This window comes from Triticum urartu, chromosome 4 (assembly GCF_003073215.2).
Source record: "Triticum urartu cultivar G1812 chromosome 4, Tu2.1, whole genome shotgun sequence".
Taxonomy (NCBI): Eukaryota; Viridiplantae; Streptophyta; class Magnoliopsida; order Poales; family Poaceae; genus Triticum; species Triticum urartu.
In genome coordinates, this window is record NC_053025.1 from 108,131,464 (window position 1) to 108,152,828 (window position 21,365).

The 21,365-nt window shown below is 46.9% G+C and overlaps 1 protein-coding gene across 1 annotated transcript; it reads right to left on the reverse strand.

Annotated features, from left to right (window-relative positions):
• Positions 1 to 17,363: 17,363 nt before the first annotated feature.
• Positions 17,364 to 19,774, reverse strand: LOC125553640. The gene is made up of 2 exons (XM_048717397.1): positions 19,405 to 19,774; positions 17,364 to 19,276 (listed from the first exon to the last, which is right to left on the reverse strand). The coding sequence occupies exons 1-2, from the start codon at positions 19,444 to 19,446 to the stop codon at positions 18,476 to 18,478; spliced, it is 843 nt and encodes a 280-aa protein (XP_048573354.1). The 5' UTR covers positions 19,447 to 19,774; the 3' UTR covers positions 17,364 to 18,475.
• Between the last annotated feature and the right edge of the window lie 1,591 nt (positions 19,775 to 21,365).

The following is a 21,365-nucleotide window of genomic DNA, read 5'->3' on the forward strand; positions in this document are numbered from 1 at the left end:
ATCTGGTGCGGTACTCAGCATGGCATACCGTATAGAGCCTATGACAAAAGCATAGGGGACGACCTTCGTCCTTCCTCTTTCTTCTGTCGTGGTCAATCTTTGAGTCTTACTCAACTTCACACCTTACAACTCAGGTAAGAACCCCTTCTTTGACTGATCTATTTTGAACTCCTTCAAAAACATGTCAAGGTGTGTGTTCCTTGAAAGTACCATCAGGCGTCTTGATCTATCTCTATAGATCTTGATGCCCAATATGTAAGCAGCTTTATCCAGGCCTTCCTTTGAAAATCACTCTTCAAACAACCGTTTATGCTTTCCAGAAATTCTACATTATTTCGGATCAACAATATGTCATCCACATATACTTATCAGAAATGTTGTAGTGCTCCCACTCACTTTCTTGTAAATACAAGTTTCTAGCAAACATTGTATAAAAGTTTTGATCACTCCATCAAAACATATATTCCGATTCCGAGATGCTTACTCTAGTCCATAGAAGGATTGCTGGAGCCAGCATACCTTTTAGCGTCCTTAGGATCGACAAAACCTTTTATTGTATCACATACAACTTTTCTTACGAAAACTGGTAAGAAAACTTGTTTTGACATCCATCTGTAAGATTTCATAATCAAAAAATACAGCTAATGCTAACATGATTCTGACGAACTTAAGCATCGCTACGGGTGAGAAATTCTCATCGTAGTCAACTCCTTGAACTTGTGAAAAGACTCTTTCCCACAAGTCGAGCTTCATAGACGGTAACATTACCGCCCACGTCCGTCTTCTTCTTAAAGATCCATTTATCTCAATGGCTCGCTGATCATCGGGCAAGTCCACCAAAGTCCATACTTTGTTCTGATACATGGATCCTATCTCGGATTTCATGGCTTCTAACCATTTGTCGGAATGCAGGCCCACCATCGCTTCTCCATAGCTCGTAGGTTCATTGTTGTCTAACAACATGATATCTAAGACAGGATTACCATACCACTCAGGAGTAGTACATATCCTTGTCGACCTACGAGGTTCGATAGCAACTTGATTCGAAGCTTCATGATCACTATCATTAACTTCCTATTCAACAGATGTAGGCTCCACAGAAAACACCTTTTGTGTTGCATCACTCTCTGGTTGAAGTAAAGGTTCGGCAACCTCATCAAGTTCTATCTTCCTCCCACGCAATTCTTTCGAGAGAAACTTCTTCTCGAGAAAGGACCCGTTCTTAGCGACAAACAATTTGCCCTCGGATCTGAGATAGAAGGTGTACCCAACTGTCACCTTTGGGTATCCTATGAAGATGTGTTTGTCCGCTTTGGGTTCGAGCTTCTCCGGCTTAAGCCTTAAGCATCGCAGCCCCAAACATTAAGAAACAACAACTTTGGTTTCTTGCCAAACCAATGTTCACATGACGTCATCTCAACGGACTTAGATGGTGTCCTATCTAAAGTGAATGCAGCTATCTCTAACGCATATCCTCAAAATGAAAAACGGTAGATCGGTAAGAGACATCATAGATCGCACCATATCTCATAAGGTTCGATTATGAAGTCCAGACACACCATTTATCTGTGGTGTTCCAGGTGGCTTCAACTGTGAAACAATTCCACAATGTCTTAAGTGATTGCCAAACTCATAACTCAAAAAATCCCCTTTTGATCAGATCGTGGGAACATGATCTTCTTGTTATGATGATTCTTAACTTCACTCTGAAATCGCTTGAACTTTTCAAACGTTTCAGACTTGTGCTTCATTAAGTAAATATACCTATATCTACTCAAATCGTTAGTGAAGATGAGAAAATAGCGATATCCACCGCACGCTTCAATTCTCATTGGATCACATGCATCAGCATGTATGATTTCCAGCAAGTCACTTGCCCGTTTCATTGTACCTGAAAACGGGGTCTTAGTCATCCTGCCCATGAGGCATGGCTCGCATGTGTCAAGCGATTCAAAATCAAGTGACTCCAAACATCCATCGACATGGAGTTTCTTCATGCATCTTACGCCAATATGACCTAAGTGGCAGTGCCATAAGAAAGTGGTACTATCATTATTAACTCTACATCTTTTGGCATGAACATGTGTATCACCACGACCGAGATTCAATGAACCATTCACATAGGGTGCATGACCATGAAAGGTATCATTCATGTAAACAGAATAACCATTATTCTCTAACTTAAATGAATGACAGTATTGCAATGAACATGATCTAATCATATTCATGCTCAACGTAGACACCTGATAACATTTATCTAGGTTTAATACTAATCCCGAAGGCAGATGGAGCGTGCGATGGTGATCTCATCAACTTTGGAAACACTTCCAACACACATCGTCACCTCGCCCTTAGCCGGTCTCCGTTTAGTCCGTAGCTTTTGCTTAAAGTCACCAATAATAGTGACTGAACCAGTATCCAATACCCAGGTGCTACCAGGAGTACTAGTGAGGTACACATTAATAACACGTATAAATTTTGTTGAAGTTGCCAGCCTTCTTATCTACCATGCATTTGGGGTAATTCCGCTACCAGTGACCGTTCCCTTTACAATAGAAGCACTTAGTCTCGGGTTTGGGTTCAACCTTGGGTTCCTTCACTGGAGCGGCAACTGGTTTGCCATCCATGAAGTTTCCCTTCTAGCCCTTGCCCTTCTTGAAACCAGTGGTCTTGTTAAACCATCAACACTTGATGCTCCTTCTTGATTTCTACCTTTTGCGGTCTTAAGCACCGCGAACAGCTCCGGGATCAACTCCATCCCTTTCATGTCATAGTTCATCACGAAGATCTAGTAGTTAGTGATAGTGGCTAGAGAACTCTATCAATCACTATCTTATCTGGAAGTTTAACTCCCACTGCTTTAAGTGATTGTAGCACCCAGACACTCTGAGCACATGCTCACTAGCTGAGCTATTCTCCTCCATCTTGCTGGCAAAAGAACTTGTCAGAGGTCTCACACCTCTCAACACGGGCATGAGCCTGAAATCCCAATTTCAGCTCTTGGAACATCTCATATGTTCTATGGCGTTCAAAACGTCAGTGGAATCCCGATTCCAAGCCGTAAAGGATGGTGCACTAAACTATCAAGTAGTCATCAGGATGTGTCTGTCAGGTGTTCACAACATCCACAGACGACGTTGTAGGGGTTTGCACATCGAGCGGTGCATCAAAGACGTAAGCCTTCTATGTAGCAGTGAGGACACTCCTCGGACTACGGACCCAGTCCGCATCATTGCTTACAATATCTTTCAACTTAATCTTTCTCTAGGAATGTATTGAAACAGGGAGCTACAACGTGAGCTATTTATCTACAACATATTTGCAAAGACAATTTAGACTATGTTCATGATAATTGAGTTCATCTAATCAAATTATTTAATGAACTCCCACTCAGATAGACATCCCTCTAGTCATCTAAGTGAAACATGATCCGAATCGACTAGGCCGTGTCCGATCATCACGTGAGAAGGACTAGTCATCAACGGTGAACATCTCATGTTGATCGTATCTTCTATACGACTCATGTTCGACCTTTCGGTCTTCCGTGTTCCGAGGACATGTCTGTACATGCTAGGCTCGTCAAGCCAACCTAAGTGTTTCGCATGTGTCCCGAGGTCATGTCTGTACATGCTAGGCTCGTCAACACCCGTTGTATTCGAACGTTAGAATCTATCACACCCGATCATCACGTGGTGCTTCGAAACGACGAACCTTCGCAACGGTGCACAGTTAGGGGGAACACTTTTCTTGAAATTTTAGTGAGGGATCATCTTATTTAAGCTACCGTCGTTCTAAGCAAATAAGATGTAATACATGATAAACATCACATGCAATCAAATAGTGACATGATATGGCCAATATCATTTTGCTCCTTTTGATCTCCATCTTCGGGGCTCCATGATCATCGTTGTCACCGGCATGACACCATGATCTCCATCATCGTGTCTTCTTGAAGTTGTCTCGTCATCTATTACTTCTACTACTATGGCTAACGCTTTAGCAATAAAGTAAAGTAATTACACGACATTTAAGTTGACACGCAGGTCATAAATAAATTAAGACAACTCCTATGGTTCCTGCCGGTTGTCATACTCATCGACATGCAAGTAGTGATTCCTATTACAAGAACATGATCAATCTCATACATCACATATATCATTCATCACATCCTTTTGGCCATATCACATCACAAGGCATATGCTGCAAAAACAAGTTAGACGTCCTCTAATTGTTGTTGCAAGTTTTTACGTGGCTGCTATAGGTTTCTAGCAAGAACGTTTCTTACCTACGCCAAAACCACAACATGATATGCCAATTTCTATTTACCCTTCATAAGGACCCTTTTCATCGAATCCGATCCGACTAAAGTGGGAGAGACAGACACCCGCTAGCCACCTTATGCAACTAGTGCATGTCAGTCGGTGGAACCAGTCTCGCGTAAGAGTACGTGTAAGGTCGGTCCGGGCCGCTTCATCCCACGATGCCGCCGAATCAAGATAAGACTAGTAACGGCAAGCAAATTGACAAAATCGACGCCCACAACAACTTGTGTTCTACTCGTGCATAGAAACTACGCATAGACCTAGCTCATGATGCCACTGTTGGGGATCGTAGCAGAAATTTAAAATTTTCTACGCATCACCAAGATCAATCTATGGAGTAATCTAGCAACGAAGGGAAGGAGAGTGCATCTACATACCCTTGTAGATCGCTAAGCGGAAGCATTCAAGTGAACGGGGTTGATGGAGTCATACTCGTCGTGATCCAAATCACCGATGATCCTAGCGCCGAACGGACGGCACCTCCGCGTTCAACACACGTACGGTTGGGAGATGTCTCCTCCTTCTTGATCCATCAAGGTGAGAGGAGAAGTTGAGGGAAAACTCCGACAGCACGACGGCGTGGTGGTGATGGAGCTCGTGGTTCTCCGGCGGGGCTTCGCCAAGCACTACGGAGGAGGATGAGGTGTTCGAGGACGAAGAGGGCTGCGCCAGGGGAAGGGTGTGGCTGCCCTCTCTCTCCCTCACTATATATAGGGGGAAGGGAGGAGGGGAGGCGCCCTAGGGAGGGGCGGCAGCCACAGGGGAAACCCTAGATGGGTTTGGGCACCCCCACCCCCTAGGAAACTTGCCCCCCAAGTCGGGAGGGGCGGCTGCCCTAGGGGTGGCGCCCCCACCTCTCCTGGTTACGTGAGATGGGGTGGGAGGGGCGCTCAGCCCCTTAGTGGGCTGATGTGCCCTCTCCCCTTGGCCCATAAGGCCCCCCAACGCTTGCCGGGGCCTCCGAAACCCCTTTCGGACACGCCGGTCATCACCTGGTACCCCCGGAACAATTCCGAACTCCAATACCCTTCGTCCAATATACCGATCTTCACCTCCGGACCATTCTGGAGCTCCTCGTCATGTCCGGGATCTCATCCGGGACTCTGAACAACCTTCGGTAACCACATACTATTTTCCATAACAACTCTAGCGTCACCGAACCTTAAGTGTGTAGACCCTACGGGTTCGGGAACCATGCAGACATGACCGAGACAACTCTCCGGCCAATAACCAACAGCGGGATCTGGATACCCATGTTGGCTCCCACATGTTCCACGATGATCTCATCGGATGAACCACGATGTCGAGGATTCAATCAATCATGTATTCAATTCCCTTTGTCCAGCGGTATTGTACTTGCCCGAGATTCGATCGTCGGTATCCCGATACCTTGTTCAATCTCGTTACCGGCAAGTCACTTTACTCGTTCCGTAACACATCATCCCGTGATCAACTCCTTGGTCACATTGTGCACATTATGATGATGTCCTACCGAGTGGGCCCAGAGATACCTCTCCGTTTACACGGAGTGACAAATCCCAGTCTCGATTCATGCCAACCCAACAGACACTTTCGGAGATACCTGTAGTGTACCTTTATAGCCACCCAGTTACGTTGTGACGTTTGGCACACCCAAAGCACTCCTACGGTATCCGGGAGTTGCACAATCTCATGGTCTAAGGAAATGATACTTGACACTAGAAAAGCTTTAGCAAACGAACTACACGATCTTGTGCTACGCTTAGGATTGGGTCTTGTCCATCACATCATTATCCTAATGATGTGATCCCGTTATGAACGACATCCAATGTCCATGGTCAGGAAACTGTAACCATCTATTGATCAACGAGCTAGTCAACTAGAGGCTTACTAGGGACATGGTGTTGTCTATGTATCCACACATGTATCTGAGATTCCTATCAATACAATTCTAGCATGGATAATAAACGATTATCACGAACAATGAAATATAATAATAATAATAACTAATTTATTATTGCCTCTAGGGCATATTTCCAACACATGATCCAATCATATTCATGCTCAACACAAACACTAAATAACATTTATTTTAGGTTTAACACTAATCCAAAAAGTATAGGGAGCGTGCGATGATGATTATATCAATCTTGGAACCATTTCCAATACACATCGTCACTTCACCCTTAACTAGTCTCTGTTCATTCTGCAACTCTCATTTCGAGTTACTATTCTTAGCAACTGAACTAGTATCAAATACTCAGGGGGGTTGCTATAAACACTAGTAAAGTACACATCAATAACATGTATATCAAATATACCTATGTTCACTTTGCCATCCTCCTTATCCGCTAATTACTTGGGGTAGTTCTACTTCGAGTGACCAGTCCCTTTGCAGTACAAGCGCTCAGTTTCAGGCTTAGGTCCAGACTTGGGTTTTTTCACTTGAGCAGCAACTTGCTTGTCGTTCTTCATTAAGTTCCCCTTTCTTCCCTTTGTCCCTTTACTTGAAACTAGTGGTTTTGTTTACCATCAACACTTGATGCTTTTCTTAATTTTTACCTTCGTCGATTTCAGCATCACGAAGAGCTTGGGAATCGTTTCCGTTATCCCTTGCATATTATAGTTCATCACGAAGTTCTACTAACTTGGTGATGGTGACTAGAGAATTTTGTCAATCACTATTTTATCTGGAAGATTAACTCCCACTTGATTCAAGCGATTGTAGTACCCAGATAATCTGAGCACATGCTCACTGCTTGAGCTATTCTCCTCCATCTTTTAGCTATAGAACTTGTTGGAGACTTCATATCTCTCAACTCGGGTATTTGCTTGAAATATTAACTTCAACTCCTGGAACATCTCATATGGTCCATGACATTCAAAACGTCTTTGAAGTCCCGATTCTAAGCCGTTTAAGCATGGTGCACTAAACTATCAAGTAGTCATCATATTGAGCTAGCCAAACGTTCATAACATCTGGATCTGCTCCTGCAATAGGTTTGACACCTAGCGGTGCATCAAGAACATAATTCTTCTGTGCAGCAATGAGGATAAACCTCAGATCACGGATCCAATCCGCATCATTGCTACTAACATCTTTCAACTTAGTTTTCTCTAGGAACATATCAAAAATAAAACAGGGGAGCTAAACGCAAGCTATTGATCTACAACATAGATATGCTAATACTACCAGGACTAAGTTCATGATAAATTTAAGTTCAATTAATCATATTACTTAAGAACTCCCACTTAGATAGACATCCCTCTAATCCTCTAAGTGATCACGTGATCCATATCAACTAAACCATGTACGATCATCACGTGAGATGGAGTAGTTTCAATGGTGAACATCACTATGTTGATCATATCTACTATATGATTCACGCTCGACCTTTTGGTCTCAGTGTTCCGAGGCCATATATGCTATATGCTAGGCTCGTCAAGTTTAACCTGAGTATTCTGCGTGTGCAACTGTTTTGCACCCGTTGTATTTGAACATAGAGCCTATCACACCCGATCATCACGTGGTGTCTCAGCACGAAGAACTTTCGCAATGGTGCACACTCAGGGAGAACACTTGTACCTTGATAATTAGTGAGAGATCATCTTATAAAGCTACCGTTGAACTAAGCAAAATAAGATGTATAAAAGATAAACATCACATGCAATCAAAATATGTGACATGATATGGCCATCATCATCTTGTGCCTTTGATTTCCATCTCCAAAGCATCGTCATGATTTCCATCGTCACCGGCATGACACCATAATCTCCATCATCTTGATCTATATCAATGTGTCGTCACATGGTCATCTCGCCAACTATTGCTCTTGCAACTATTGCTATCGCATAGCGATAAAGTAAAGAAATTATTTGGCACTTGCATCTTATGCAATAAAGAGACAACCATAAGGCTTCTGCCAGTTGCTGATAACTTCAACAAAACATGATCATCTTATACAACAACTTATATCCTATCACGTCTTGACCATATCACATCACAACATGCCCTGCAAAAACAAGTTAGACGTCCTTTACTTTGTTGTTGCAAGTTTTACGTGGCTGCTACGGGCTGAGCAAGAACCGTTCTTACCTATGCATCAAAACCACAACGATAGTTTGTCAAGTTAGTGATGTTTTAACCTTCTCAAGGACCGGGCGTAGCCACACTCGGTTCAACTAAAGTTGGAGAAACTGACACCCGCTAGTCACCTGTGTGCATAGCACGGCAGTAAAACCAGTCTCGCGTAAGCGTACGCGTAATGTCGGTCCGGGCCGCTTCATCCAACAATACCGCCGAACCAAAGTGTGACATGCTAGTAAGCAGTATGACTTATATCGCCCACAACTCACTTGTGTTCTACTCGTGCATATTACATCAACGCATAAAACCTGGCTCGGATGCCACTGTTGGGGAACATAGTAATTTCAACAGTTTTCCTACGCACACGCAAGATCATGGTGATGCATAGCAACGAGAGGGGAGAGTGTGTCCATGTACCCTCATAGACCGAAAGCGGAAGCGTTAGCACAACGCGGTTGATGTAGTTGTACGTCTTCACGATCCGACCGATCAAGTACCGAACGCACGGCACCTCCGAGTTCTGCACACGTTCCACTCGATGACGTCCCTCGAACTCTGATCCAGCCGAGTGTTGAGGGAGAGTTTCGTCAGCACGACGGTGTGGTGACGATGATGATGTTCTACCGACGCAGGGCTTCGCCTAAGCACCGCTACGATATGACCAAGGTGGATTATGGTGGAGAGGGGCACCGCACACGGCTAAGAGATCCAAGGGATCAATTGTTGTGTATATGGGGTGCCCCTGGTCACGTATATAAAGGAGTGGAGGAGGGGAGGGGCCGACCCTCTCTATGGCACGCCCTAGGGGAGTCCTACTCTCACCGGGAGTAGGATTCCTCCTTTCCTAGTAGAACTAGGATCCCTTCTAAGTAGTAGGAGTAGGAGAGAAGGAAAGGGAAGGGAAAAGGAGAAGGAAGGAAGGGCCCCCCCTCCCTAGTCCAATTCGGACCAGCCCATGGGGAGGGGTGCGGCCACCCTTTAAGGCCTTTCTCTCCTTTCCCGTATGGCCCATTAAGGCCCGATACGAATTCCCGTAACTCCCCGGTACTCCCAAAAATACCCGAATCACTCGGAACCTTTCCGATGTCCGAATATAGTTGTCCAATATATCGATCTTTACGTCTCGACCATTTCGAGACTCCACGTCATGTCCCCGATCTCCTCAGGAACTCCAAACTCCTTCGGTACATCAAAACACATAAACTCATAATATAACCGTCATCGAACTTTAAGCGTGCGGACCCTACAGGTTCGAGAACTATGTAGACATGACCGAGACACGTCTCTGGTCAATAACCAATAGAGAAACCTGGATGCTCATATTGGCTCCTACATATTCTACGAAGATCTTTATCGGTCAAACCGCATAACAACATACGTTGTTCCCTTTGTCATCGGTATGTTACTTGCCCGAGATTCGATCGTCGGTATCTCAATACCTAGTTCAATCTCGTTACCGGCAAGTCTCTTTACTTGTTCAGTAATACATCATCACGCACTAACTCATTAGTTGCAATGCTTGCAAGGCTTATAGTGATGTGCATTACCGAGTGGGCCCAGAGATACCTCTCCGACAATCGGAGTGACAAATCCTAATCTCGAAATACGCCAACCCAACAAGTACCTTCGGAGACACCTGTAGAGCACCTTTATAATCACCCAGTTACGTTGTGACGTTTGGTGGCACACAAAGTGTTCCTCCGGTAAACGGGAGTTGCATAATCTCATAGTCATAGGAACATGTATAAGTCGTGAAGAAAGCAATAGCAACAAACTAAACTATCAAGTGCTATGCTAACAGAATGGGTCAAGTCAATCACATCATTCTCTAATGATGTGACCCTGTTAATCAAATGACAACTCATGTCTATGGCTAGGAAACTTAACCATCTTTGATTCAACGAGCTAGTCAAGTAGAGGCATACTAGTGACATACTGTTTGTCTATGTATTCACACATGTATTATGTTTCCGGTTAATACAATTTTAGCATGAATAATAAACATTTATCATGATATAAGGAAATAAATAATAACTTTATTATTGCCTCTAGGGCATATTTCCTTCATAGGGCACAAGAGGCAGCAGGGCCCTGTGTCCCATGTGGTCCAGTCCGTCTCCCGTGTTCTACTCTTCCTTGCCGGAGACCGTGGCTTCCCTTCATCGGTCTTATCACTTGTGCTCATGGAGACGGCGGATGGCGGACGACAAGGGCTTGGAAGCTGAACGCTGCCTTAGGATAGGTTTAGGGTCGGCCCGGAATGGGTTTTTTTGTTATAAATGTTCAAAATTGAATGAAAATCCATCGTGTTTGCATGAATGTCGTCCGGTTTATATGAAATCCTCTGTGTTTGCATGATTTTTGTCCTGTTGGTTCATAAAGTGTTTGACACATATGCGGGCAACGTTGGATGGCGGCCCCTCGCATCCATGTCAGCGGACTGGTCCCCCCGTCCACGAATAGATGCAGAAGGAAAATTGTGGGTCTCCATTGGAGATGTGAATGTGAACCCATATCCAAGACAATGCAAAGGTCCAGTTTTTTATTTTAATTTCTGCAAAAGGGACCAAGTCTATTATAAATGTTCACCGAAAGTAAGAAACATCTCAAACATAATAAAACTTACATCAAGATTCTGAGACCACCGAACGACCACTACTGCCGACAGAATGAGGTGCTGAAGCGCAGCTTCCATCGCTCCCCTACCAAAACCGGCTTGACCTTGCCGATGACAGCCGAGAAGTCTTCATGCACGTGCCCCTAAGGACCAGTGCCCTGGAGCCCCAGTCGTCGCTATTGAACTCTTGCATAGATCTGAAGCATCTGACTTCAAATATCGGCACATGACGAGGAACTCTAACCTCACTACACCAAGGAGACGTCAAGAATCTACGACGAAGCTCCATCAACTACGTCTAAATGGACGAACTCGAGGGGGTCGAAACCTGAAAGATAAAGTTGAAGATGAAACGCCGCCATCTAGTCAATCGCCGCATCTACGAGGACTAAGAAACTAACTTAAGCTACTAACCAAAGTGGAGGCACCGGGATTCCCCTCCCCGCCACCGGCCGCTGGCGTGGCGAGAAGATGAGAGACGAATCCATGGGCTCGCTAGTGAAGTATGTCGGAGAAAGTTTGCCCTAGCCGCCTAGGGTTACGGGAAGAAACGAGAAGAAGTCTTGAGCCCCTATTTGTCCGTCCATTCAAAGGTCAAAATAATAAGAGCACACTGTCATATGAGCCATATAAATTTCTATTTTATCCTCACTTCCCTAAATTGAAAGTTAAGCTAAAATTTTATAGTCTCATATTCATTCTCACTCTCCACCTTCATGCCCTATTTTTTGGGGGAAAGAAGAAAGCTAGGTGCAAGCATGCCGGCACGTGGAGTTGTGCATACAATCATTTGACCATTTCGATTCAGAATAGCTGACCACACCCGTCATTAGTCGAGTTATTTGATCCTTTTAAGCATCCATGTTAGTTATATTGGATAAATTAGCAATTTCATGATTTATTTAATCCAGAATAAATCATGATGATAACAAGGGCAATATTAATCTCATAATGATATGTAAACATGTGAGCTCTGTAGGAGATATGCCCTAAAGGCAATAATAATAGTTGCTATTTATCTCCAAGTTTGTAATTAATGTTTATGTTTTGTTCTATAATTGCAATGGTCCTTGAGCCCATATATGCATAAAGTACTGAAGGAAAACCCATGTGCATGTGTGAAATAATAAATGGTAAAATATATTCCTAGTCGTGCCTCTAAGACTAGCTCAAGTGTTACATAATGGTTACGTTTTCCTGATCATGGGCATAACTATGAGGCAACTTTGAGGACACGATGTAAGAAGAACACGTGTTGAATTGCCCCAATTGATGTTATGCTATGAGATACATTCGTCACAGAGTTAATGGTTTATAACACAGAAAGAGTTTTACGTTTGCATAATTCCTTAGACCATGAGAGTATCGAGTTCCTTTGTACTTCCTTCGTGAACTTTGGGGTTTGTTAAACGTCATCTGTAATTGGATGGCTATTACGGTGGCTTAAGGGTTCATAGAAAAGTATAACAAGGGACTAGATAGCTCAAGCTTGGGATTTTCTCCTTCAACGATGGAGAAATATTCTTACGGCCCTCTTGGTGTTATGGTATCTGTAATCTTCTAGCCAGACACATTATGATTTAATCATAGGGATGTTGGAACGCGGGAACGAGAAAAGAGAACAAAACCGGTGACGAGGCAACTCACATAGTGAACAAGTTGTTGATTCACAGGGATGCCACTAAATCTCATCTCGGGTATTTGTAACATATCGCGAAGTAACAGGGACAACATACAATAAACTAAAGGTTCACTCAAATATTCATGTGTGTGGGTATAGGGGTCAATATGGATGTCCATGGTTCCGCTGTTAATCATTGATCTGAAGGTGTTCTGGTCATTTCTGTACTTCAACGAACCTACAAGGTCACACGCTTAAGGGTCATCTATCTATTGAGTACTAGGAAAGGAGTTTGAGAGAATGTCACCTTAAAATTTTGGAGACACTGAAAATATTTCAGAGATAAAATCGAAAGTGTTTCAGAGAAACCAGAAATTGTTTCAAAGTAAACCATCATACCGAAAATATCTCGCACGGCGTATGGAATTTTTGGAGGGTGCTGGAAAAGTTTAGGCACCTCCCGAAAATTTACCAGAGGGGATGCTCGTGCAAAAATCATCCCATCGCAGGGTGACAAGACCCCCCCTTTTCGTGGGACTATGTTGGGCAGACCCTAATTTCATGGGAGCTTGCTGGGGGTATGGTGGGGGCAGCCCCCCACATTTGATGGAAGGTGGTTGGCGGGCCCCCATGGTGGGAGGCAACAGCCACATTTGGTGGAGCAATGTTGGAAGGGGGCCCCCTTGGGGGCTACATGGGGCAACCTCCCACCTTTGGTGGGATGATGTTTGTGGAGGGGGCCCTTTTTGGGCAGCTGTCCTCCACCCCTTCCTCCACTATAAATAGAGGTGGAAAATTACTCTCCAACTCATCTCAGTTTCTCACCACAAAGGCATGCAATGATCTGCCTCTCTTTCTCCCTCTTCACTAAATAGTTTCATTATGCCGCAAAGTTGCGCCAGTCTTCGGTGGGGATTAGTTATGGACGGCGAAGCCCTGCTGGATAGGTGACACCAGATGTGTGCAACCCAGTAGAGAGATCATATGTTTGATCTTCTGTTTGAGGGACTGTCCGAGGGCTATCCGAGGACTGTCCATGGGTTGTCCGGAGGCTTGTTCAAGGGATAAAATCCTTGTGGTTGGGATGTTATAAATTCCTAGCTGCGGGGAACTGCACCAATGATCTTTGATTTCAGAAGCGTATACATCTCCAGATGCTAACTACTAGAAGGATGTGATCTGTAGCGAGATGGAGTCCATCATGGCTAACGGGACATGGAAATTACTGAATGTCCCTATGGTTGCAAACCATTGGGGTGTAAGTGGGTGTTTAAAAATAAGCTTAGGCCCGATGGTACGATTAAGAAGTACAAGGCTAGGCTTGTGGCCAAGGGTTATGCCTGGAAAGAAGAAGAAGATTTCTTCGATCCTTATTCACCCGTGGCCAGACTGACCACCGTTTGAGTATTACTCTCATTGGCGGCCTCACATGGTCTTCTTGTCCACTAGATGGATGTTAAGACGACTTTCCTGAACGGAGAGCTAGACGAGGAAATCTACATGCAACGGCCAGATGGCTTTGTGATAGATGGTCACAAAGGAAAGGTGTGTAAGTTGTTGGAATCTTTATATGTCCTGAGACAAGCACCTAAGCAATGGCGTGAGAAGTTTAATACAAATTCTGACATCTATTGGCTTCGTTGTTAATGAAGCTGACAAATGTGTATATTGTCGCCATGGTGGGGGCGAATGAGTTATACTGTGCTTGTATGTTGATGACATACTGATATTTGGAACCAACCTGCAAGTTATTCAGGAGGTCAGGTCGTTTCTATCTCAGAACTTTGAGATGAAGGACCTTGGGATGGCTGATGTTATCTTGAACATCAGGCTACCGAGAGATGATGAGGGTGGGATTACACTTCTGCACTCCCATTATGTTGAGAAGATTTCAAGTCATTTTGGATATTCGGACTACAAAATTTCTCAAACACCATACGATCCTAGTGTGCTGATTCGAAAGTTTGAAAGCACAGCTAAAGCGCAACGAGGCCTGACATCGTGTTTGCTCTAGCAAACTGAGCCGGTTTATTTCCAATCCAGGTGATGTACATTGGCATGCTATTGAAATAATTATGCGCTATCGGAAAGGTACAATGAACTATGGACTTCACTATACCAGATACCCGTTGGTACTAAGGGTATAGTGATGCGAGTTGGATCTCTGACGGTGATGAGATGAAGGCCATAACTGGGCATATGTTTACTCTTGGAGGTGGCGTTGTTTCCTAGAAGTCTTGCAAGAAAACGATCCTAACTAGATCGACAATGGCAAAAGAATTAACAGCATTAGACACATCTGGTGTCAAAGCAGAATGGCTTCGAGATCTTTTGATGGACTTGCGAGTGGTTGAGAAGCCGGTTCCAGCTATCCTCATAAACTGTGGCAATCAGACAGTTATTGCCAAAGTAAAGAGTTCAATGAACAACATGAAGTCCAACAAACATATAATGAGATTGAAAGTTGTCAAGTGTTTAAGAAACTCTGGAGTGATAGCGTTGGATTATATCCAAACAGCCAAGAATCTGGCAGATCCCTTTACTAAAGGGCTATCACGTGTTGTGATAGAAAATGCATCGAGGGAGATGGGTATGAGACCCACATGAGTTGTCATGGTGGTAACCCAACCTATGTGATTGGAGATCCCGTGAAGTAGGACCTGAGGAAACAAGTCAGTGGTGAACTGAGGAGAGTAACTTTACTAACCCACTCCGTTGGAGATGCAATACTCTCGGAAACTGAATGTTAGGTTGACTACTGTCTTAATGTGTTTCAGAGCTTATACAAGCAAGATGCTGTCTACAGAACGATCTTTGGAGGAACACACCTATATGAGCCCGACTATTGGTCACAGTCTATGAGATTGGGGTGATCTCTAGCAAGCTCATGAATAGGCCAAGAGTGTGACTAATATGCTCCACCCGAGGGGTCAGCCTTCATCAGTTTAGTACTAGTAAGACATGTGGTGAAACTTTATCGAAACTGACAATTCAAGGCATAGTCCATTGTTCAGTTGTGAAGGAGTGTAGCTACTTGCTCTAGGTGGAGTTTAACCTTAACAGTTCTCCCCTTAAATACCGGTGTATCAAAACAGTGTTTGCAACAAAGGACAAAATGGATCCTTGAGATCTAGTGGGGGATTGATGATATATGATGGTGGCCCTAGAGCCCATCTAACAATTTCAGAAAATCTCTAACGGCCCATGTGGGTTTTATGGCAATGGGTGAGGTGGGAAGTTTAGTCTCACATTGCTATTTGATGGCGAGTTGGACCTCCTTATAAGGAATTCTCTTCCACATGCTATTTGAGCTTGAGAAGAGAAGTAGTTCCCGCACGCTCCTCCTCCGCCGCCCACCTCACCACGCCTCGTCACGATGGGTTGCGGGAATGAGCCTAACCGAGTTCACACCTATGTGTTTATTTTTGCCGCTCAGAAACGGAGTGTCCCTAACATAAGAGCCACGATCTGGGATGTCGGGTCATGGGCTATTACAACCCGGACGTGGGTCCAGCCCACGTCTCTCCACACGTCTGTGCCTATATATTGGAGGCGCCGACCAATCCTAGCCACCACAAAACAGATTGCATCTGCCTATGCACCCACTGTTGTTCCTTTTGCTGCTGCCGCCGCCGGTGATCCCATCCCATCCACCGCGTACACGGTCGACGGGAGAGCAGACATCCGAAACCCCGCCTCTCCGAATCCTATACGGGAGAGGGGCGATTAGCTTTTTGGGGAGCGTCTCCTGCTCGCCGCCGTTCGTCCACGTCCGCTGCATCGTCTATGTCCGTGACGTCTTTATCGTCACCATGCCCACCGCCAACGAAGCCGACCGTGCCACCGTTGAGAAGCTTCAAGCCGAGAAGAAGGCCACCGGGGTCGCCGCCGCCGTAGCCTCTGCCTGGCCGATCGAAGGGTATAACTCGCTTATCCCGCTCATGTTATTACTGTTTTAGCCATACTAATGATTTGCGTAGATGTTTCTACTCTATGTCTAGTACGCGGTAATATGATCAATTATCAGTACGGGCTTAATGTTGTTTATGTCATGCCCATGATCTATTTTTGATTAATTTAATCAAAAAATTGCTTATTTATTCAACACTATGTAGATGTCGTCTAACGGCGCTGTGTCGAGTCCGTCTTCACCAAGGCCACGTGGCACCTGACAAAGGGACACATCTGTTAGATTTTTACTCAAACTGCTTTAATTGTTTAATCAGCGTTTTTCGCAAACTGTCGGTGACTGGTTTTTGCAAGAAAAAAAACGTGGTGGTTTTTGATTTATGGTCCAAAAATGTGATGGTTTCTTACGATTTACTCTCTCAGTTATTTTGCGTTGGCAGCGATGAAAAAGTACCCGAACAACCACGACGCTCCGACGAGCTAGGACTGCCCTCGCTGTCGCACATACTTGCGGCCAGCATTTGCTGAGAGAGATGAACGTGGAAGGGATACCCACGCAGGTTGCAGACTTGCAGTCCTTCGTACGCGTAACTATCGGTCCAAAAATCACTCTACAAGCGTCAAAACTGAAATGATTTGGCCCGTGCCGAGCCGACTGCCGCTGCTGCCCGCAGGCTGCACACGTAGCTATCAACCACGGGTCGACACACCCTCGATGCCACTCTTTCACTATCTAAATAATGCTCAACCATTCTCGCACACAGCAGGAATATTATTTTATTATTATTAAAAAATATTAATATCGATAATATATCAATGACACTCCGCATTTACATCAACACGACTCAAGACATCGAGGATGCACACTGCCACATTATTACAAAAAGGAAAAAAAGGTGTAACCAGCAAAACAACCGCAACAAACAACAGTAATAAACATCAATGATAAGTTGCCAACTGGACAGATCCTCCAACATACGACGCACAAGCTCTGTCATCGATAATCGACGCACAAACTCTATACAATGTCTTCAACATGGGAACTCCACATCGACGATGACATTGCCAGGTTCAATCTTTTTTTCGCGAATACGCAAAGCTTACGTATCTTTTCATTGTTAAAAGAGAATAGAGAAAGTATAAGAGATGGTACAACACACTATACGAACACAAGAAGGCACGAGTATGATACCCGAAGCAGAGGGAAGAGGGATGCTCAGCCCAAAAAAAAGACAAACACAGCTAAACCCACCTAGCCCGGCCTCCGGCCACAAGAGGCAAGGAGACACAAGGCTCAGGACACCCACGCCGTGTCACGACTAACACGACGCACCACATCCGAACGGTCGCAGCTCCAAACTTGACAGGATCAATGTACTCCCACCTAGAACGCCAAGAGATCGGCTAGTGGGCGGCACGACCCGGCCGGGCCGAAGATGGAAACCGTGGGAGAAGCACCGGTGAGGCCATACATAGCGCCTAGGGTGCCGATGCCATGAGATGTAGTCCGAACAGACAATGATTGTTCCCGTAACTCGAGATCCAGCATCGGGGATGCCGAGCAAATAAGACAACGCCTTCGAGAAGGGAAACGATGTTATGGCGCCGCCGTTGTTCGGTCCGATGAGCCGGACCTGGGGTTTCCCCCAATGCTCGAAGGGGCACAGAAAGCGGCCATGACAGCGCCTCCAAGAAGGGAACGGCACCCGCGAGTGTCGCCGCTGCCAGCATCGGCAAGCCGTGCAGGGATTTCACCCTGGCCGAGTTTGAGCAACCCCACATCATCCGGTTTGCGATCAAGAGATGAGGAAACCAACATGTAGGCTGGAGCTGCCGCCACATTGAGGAGATCTGACGAGTTGACGCGGCAAGGAGGTGGACGGGGTTGGGGAGGTGGTGGGGGCCGACATAGGAAGGTGGCGCCGCAAGTAGGCCAGGATCTAGAAGGAACACATATCCATACCACCGGGACGGATCCGTCGGGACGCCAACAAGCCGACGAGGCTGGAAGGGACGCAACCAACGAGGGCGCCGGGGACGGAGCCGCGTGGGCAGGGGAGCCGACAAGCCAAACACACTGGAAAGCGCAAGTCTTGGGCTGCCGAGGCTGGAGCAGCACCGGCTAGAACCAGTGAACCGAAGAAGCCGGAGAGGAACACAGCCTTCGAAGCACCAGATCCGGAGCCGCGCCAATAGAGGACGCCGACAAGCCGGGGCCCTGGAGAGCGCAGGTTCCGTTGTCGCAGCCTCGCGCCCACATCGCAGGGGACGCCACCAGGGAGGCAGCGTCGCCACCCAGCCGGAGCAGCACCACCACGGAGAGGAGCAGAACCATCGTCGGGGAGCCTTTGTCGGGATCCAAGCCGCGCCACGGTGCCAGAACCACAGCACGTGGGGTGGGGGCGCAACGGCAGCACAGGTGAGGAGCGCAGCCGCCGCCGAGATCTGGACCGCGCCGAGGAGTCATGGCCGCAGCACGTGCGCGGCGTTCGGGAGGGTCGAGGGCGCGACGAGGGAGGGGCTGGATTCAGCCAAATCGCCCCGCCGCCACCATCCCTGAAGCCGGCACGGGCTTCGCCGGCCGTTCCTCCGACGGCGGCGAGGTGGGGAGGGAGGTGGGGAGGGTGCGCTGCCGGTCGATCTAGTGTTCCCCCGTCGCCGCCAGGGAGGGCGACGCGGGGGACGGGCGCCAGGTTCAATCCATGAAGGTTGTACCTAGAGTTTTGATGCCACTTGAGCCCCTACACTCAAAAAAACACTACCTGAGCTTGCCGCCGGGATCCTCCAATACCGAGGTTAAAATCCGTCGTCATGCCGCCGGAAGCAAAATAACTATTGTGCATGCAATAACATCAGTATGTAAAATCACCTCCACACAAGGACCATGAAGATGTGTCATCATCACCATCATCGGAGAACGGAACTAGGAAAATTCACCATCGCCGCAAATGCGGGAACAGAAAGCCTCCACCACAAATCATTGTCGTCATCGTTGACGCCACTACTGGCTAGCTCATTGCCCTCGCAACCATTGCAACATGGCCATCGTCGACATGTCCGGGGCCACCGCCCTGACATTCGATCTCCATTGATGTGTGTGTAGTCGCCGCGACACTCCAGCCACGAGGATTCCTATAGCGCAAGGTGTTGAGGCCGGCGGCTTCCTTCTGTGGCAGCGGGGTGGGTGAGAGAAGAGGAGACAGGGTGGTAGCTAGGGTTTCACGGAGGGGAAACTGCGAGGTGGGTGGGGAAAAAGTCGGAGCGGAAAGGAATATTCCCCCTCCCTATAAGAACATCAAAACGTCATTCTCTCACTCAGACCCACAAAAACGTGCGTCCAAAAGCACCAGTCGGCGCTGCAGCATCCTCCATGCAGAAGATCGCTCGTCCAAGTATAACGAAAGCTGACAAGACAGCAGACGTGGCGGTTTCTCCAGCATGCAGTCATACGCTCCCTGTGCGGCTGCAACCGCGTCCAGCTCAAATGGGCCGGTCTGCTTTCTGGTGTGAGGCCGCTGCTCACCCCAGTCTGGTCTCCCCGACCAAATGCATCCTTGTCAAAGGGAAAATGGCACCGTGATTCACACAGGAAACATTCTTTTTCAAGGGAAGAAAAACCTGAAGACGTATCTGAGAAGGTTACTTTAGGACACCAACATACGAGTACACTGGCATTACAAATAAGCCCCTGCATATAAACAGCACTCTCACGTGTCATCATCCTCTTTGATGATCCCAATGTTTTGATGTCATCCATGAGTTTGCCGTAGGAAAGAGATGCGGCAAAGGTAACAAAGGACCTGCCGAAGTCGTCGCAACCGAAGTGATGGGACCATCCACTGCTGCTTCTATTTTCGGCCTTCTTAGAAACTAAGGCCATCTTTAAGGTGAACCCGCAAATTTCCCGCAACCGTTCGGACCGTTGAAGCCATCCAACACGGTTCTGCCGATCCACAAAGCGGTCCGGACGTAATTTCTCCTGTAAATCAAAGACAAGCGTAGGGAATGTTTGCGAGAGTTAGGACCGATCCCACGCACGCTTCTGACCGCCCTGGCCCACTAAAAATCTGTGTTTTCCTTCTGATGTAGGTGTCGCTTAACACGCTGCATTCATGTCTGACCAGAGCACATGAAGGAATGGAGGGCGGCGCTGACAAATATGACCTCTCGGCGGCCGCCGCTTCATTGCGGATGCAGGTTCCCGAGGAATCAACTCCGGCCGCTGCGTTGCCTTGAAGCAGACAGGCCCTTCGCCTGGGCCTCGCAGCGGCTATTTAAACTGTGCGCCGGAGATGCACAGAGATGCACCAACCCCTCCCTGAGCATCGGGCCCCTCCCCCCTCCTCCTCTTCGACCCACGCTCCGGCGATGCCGAAGTCGTGGTGCTCCGCCGGCAGGCAGAGTAGGCGGAAGCTCCTCCTCCGGCGGTTCTTGGCGCCGCCGCAGACGCTCTCCGGACCCGTCAGCGTCCAGAGCGTCCGGCTCCTCCGCCAAGGAGGAGGTCGCCACCTCCTCCGGTGACGAGGAGGACCAGGCGCCACCTCCTCAAGGAGGTCGCTCTGACGGACGAAGATTTCGTCCATCAGATCAAGATAATGACCGGCGCGCGTGAAGGAGGAGTCGGCCTCCTCGCCACGCCGTCGCGTTAAGACCGAGCCGGCATCCATGCTCCTGCTGGTGAAGGAGGAGCCGGCCTCACCCCAAGACAACTGCAGCGTCCAGATCGGACGTCGCGTGAAGGAGGAGTCGGCCTCGCCCCCGCACCACCGCGGCGTTTAGATCAGATGTCGTGTAAAGGAGGAGCCTGCGTCTCCACCATGCAACTGGTAC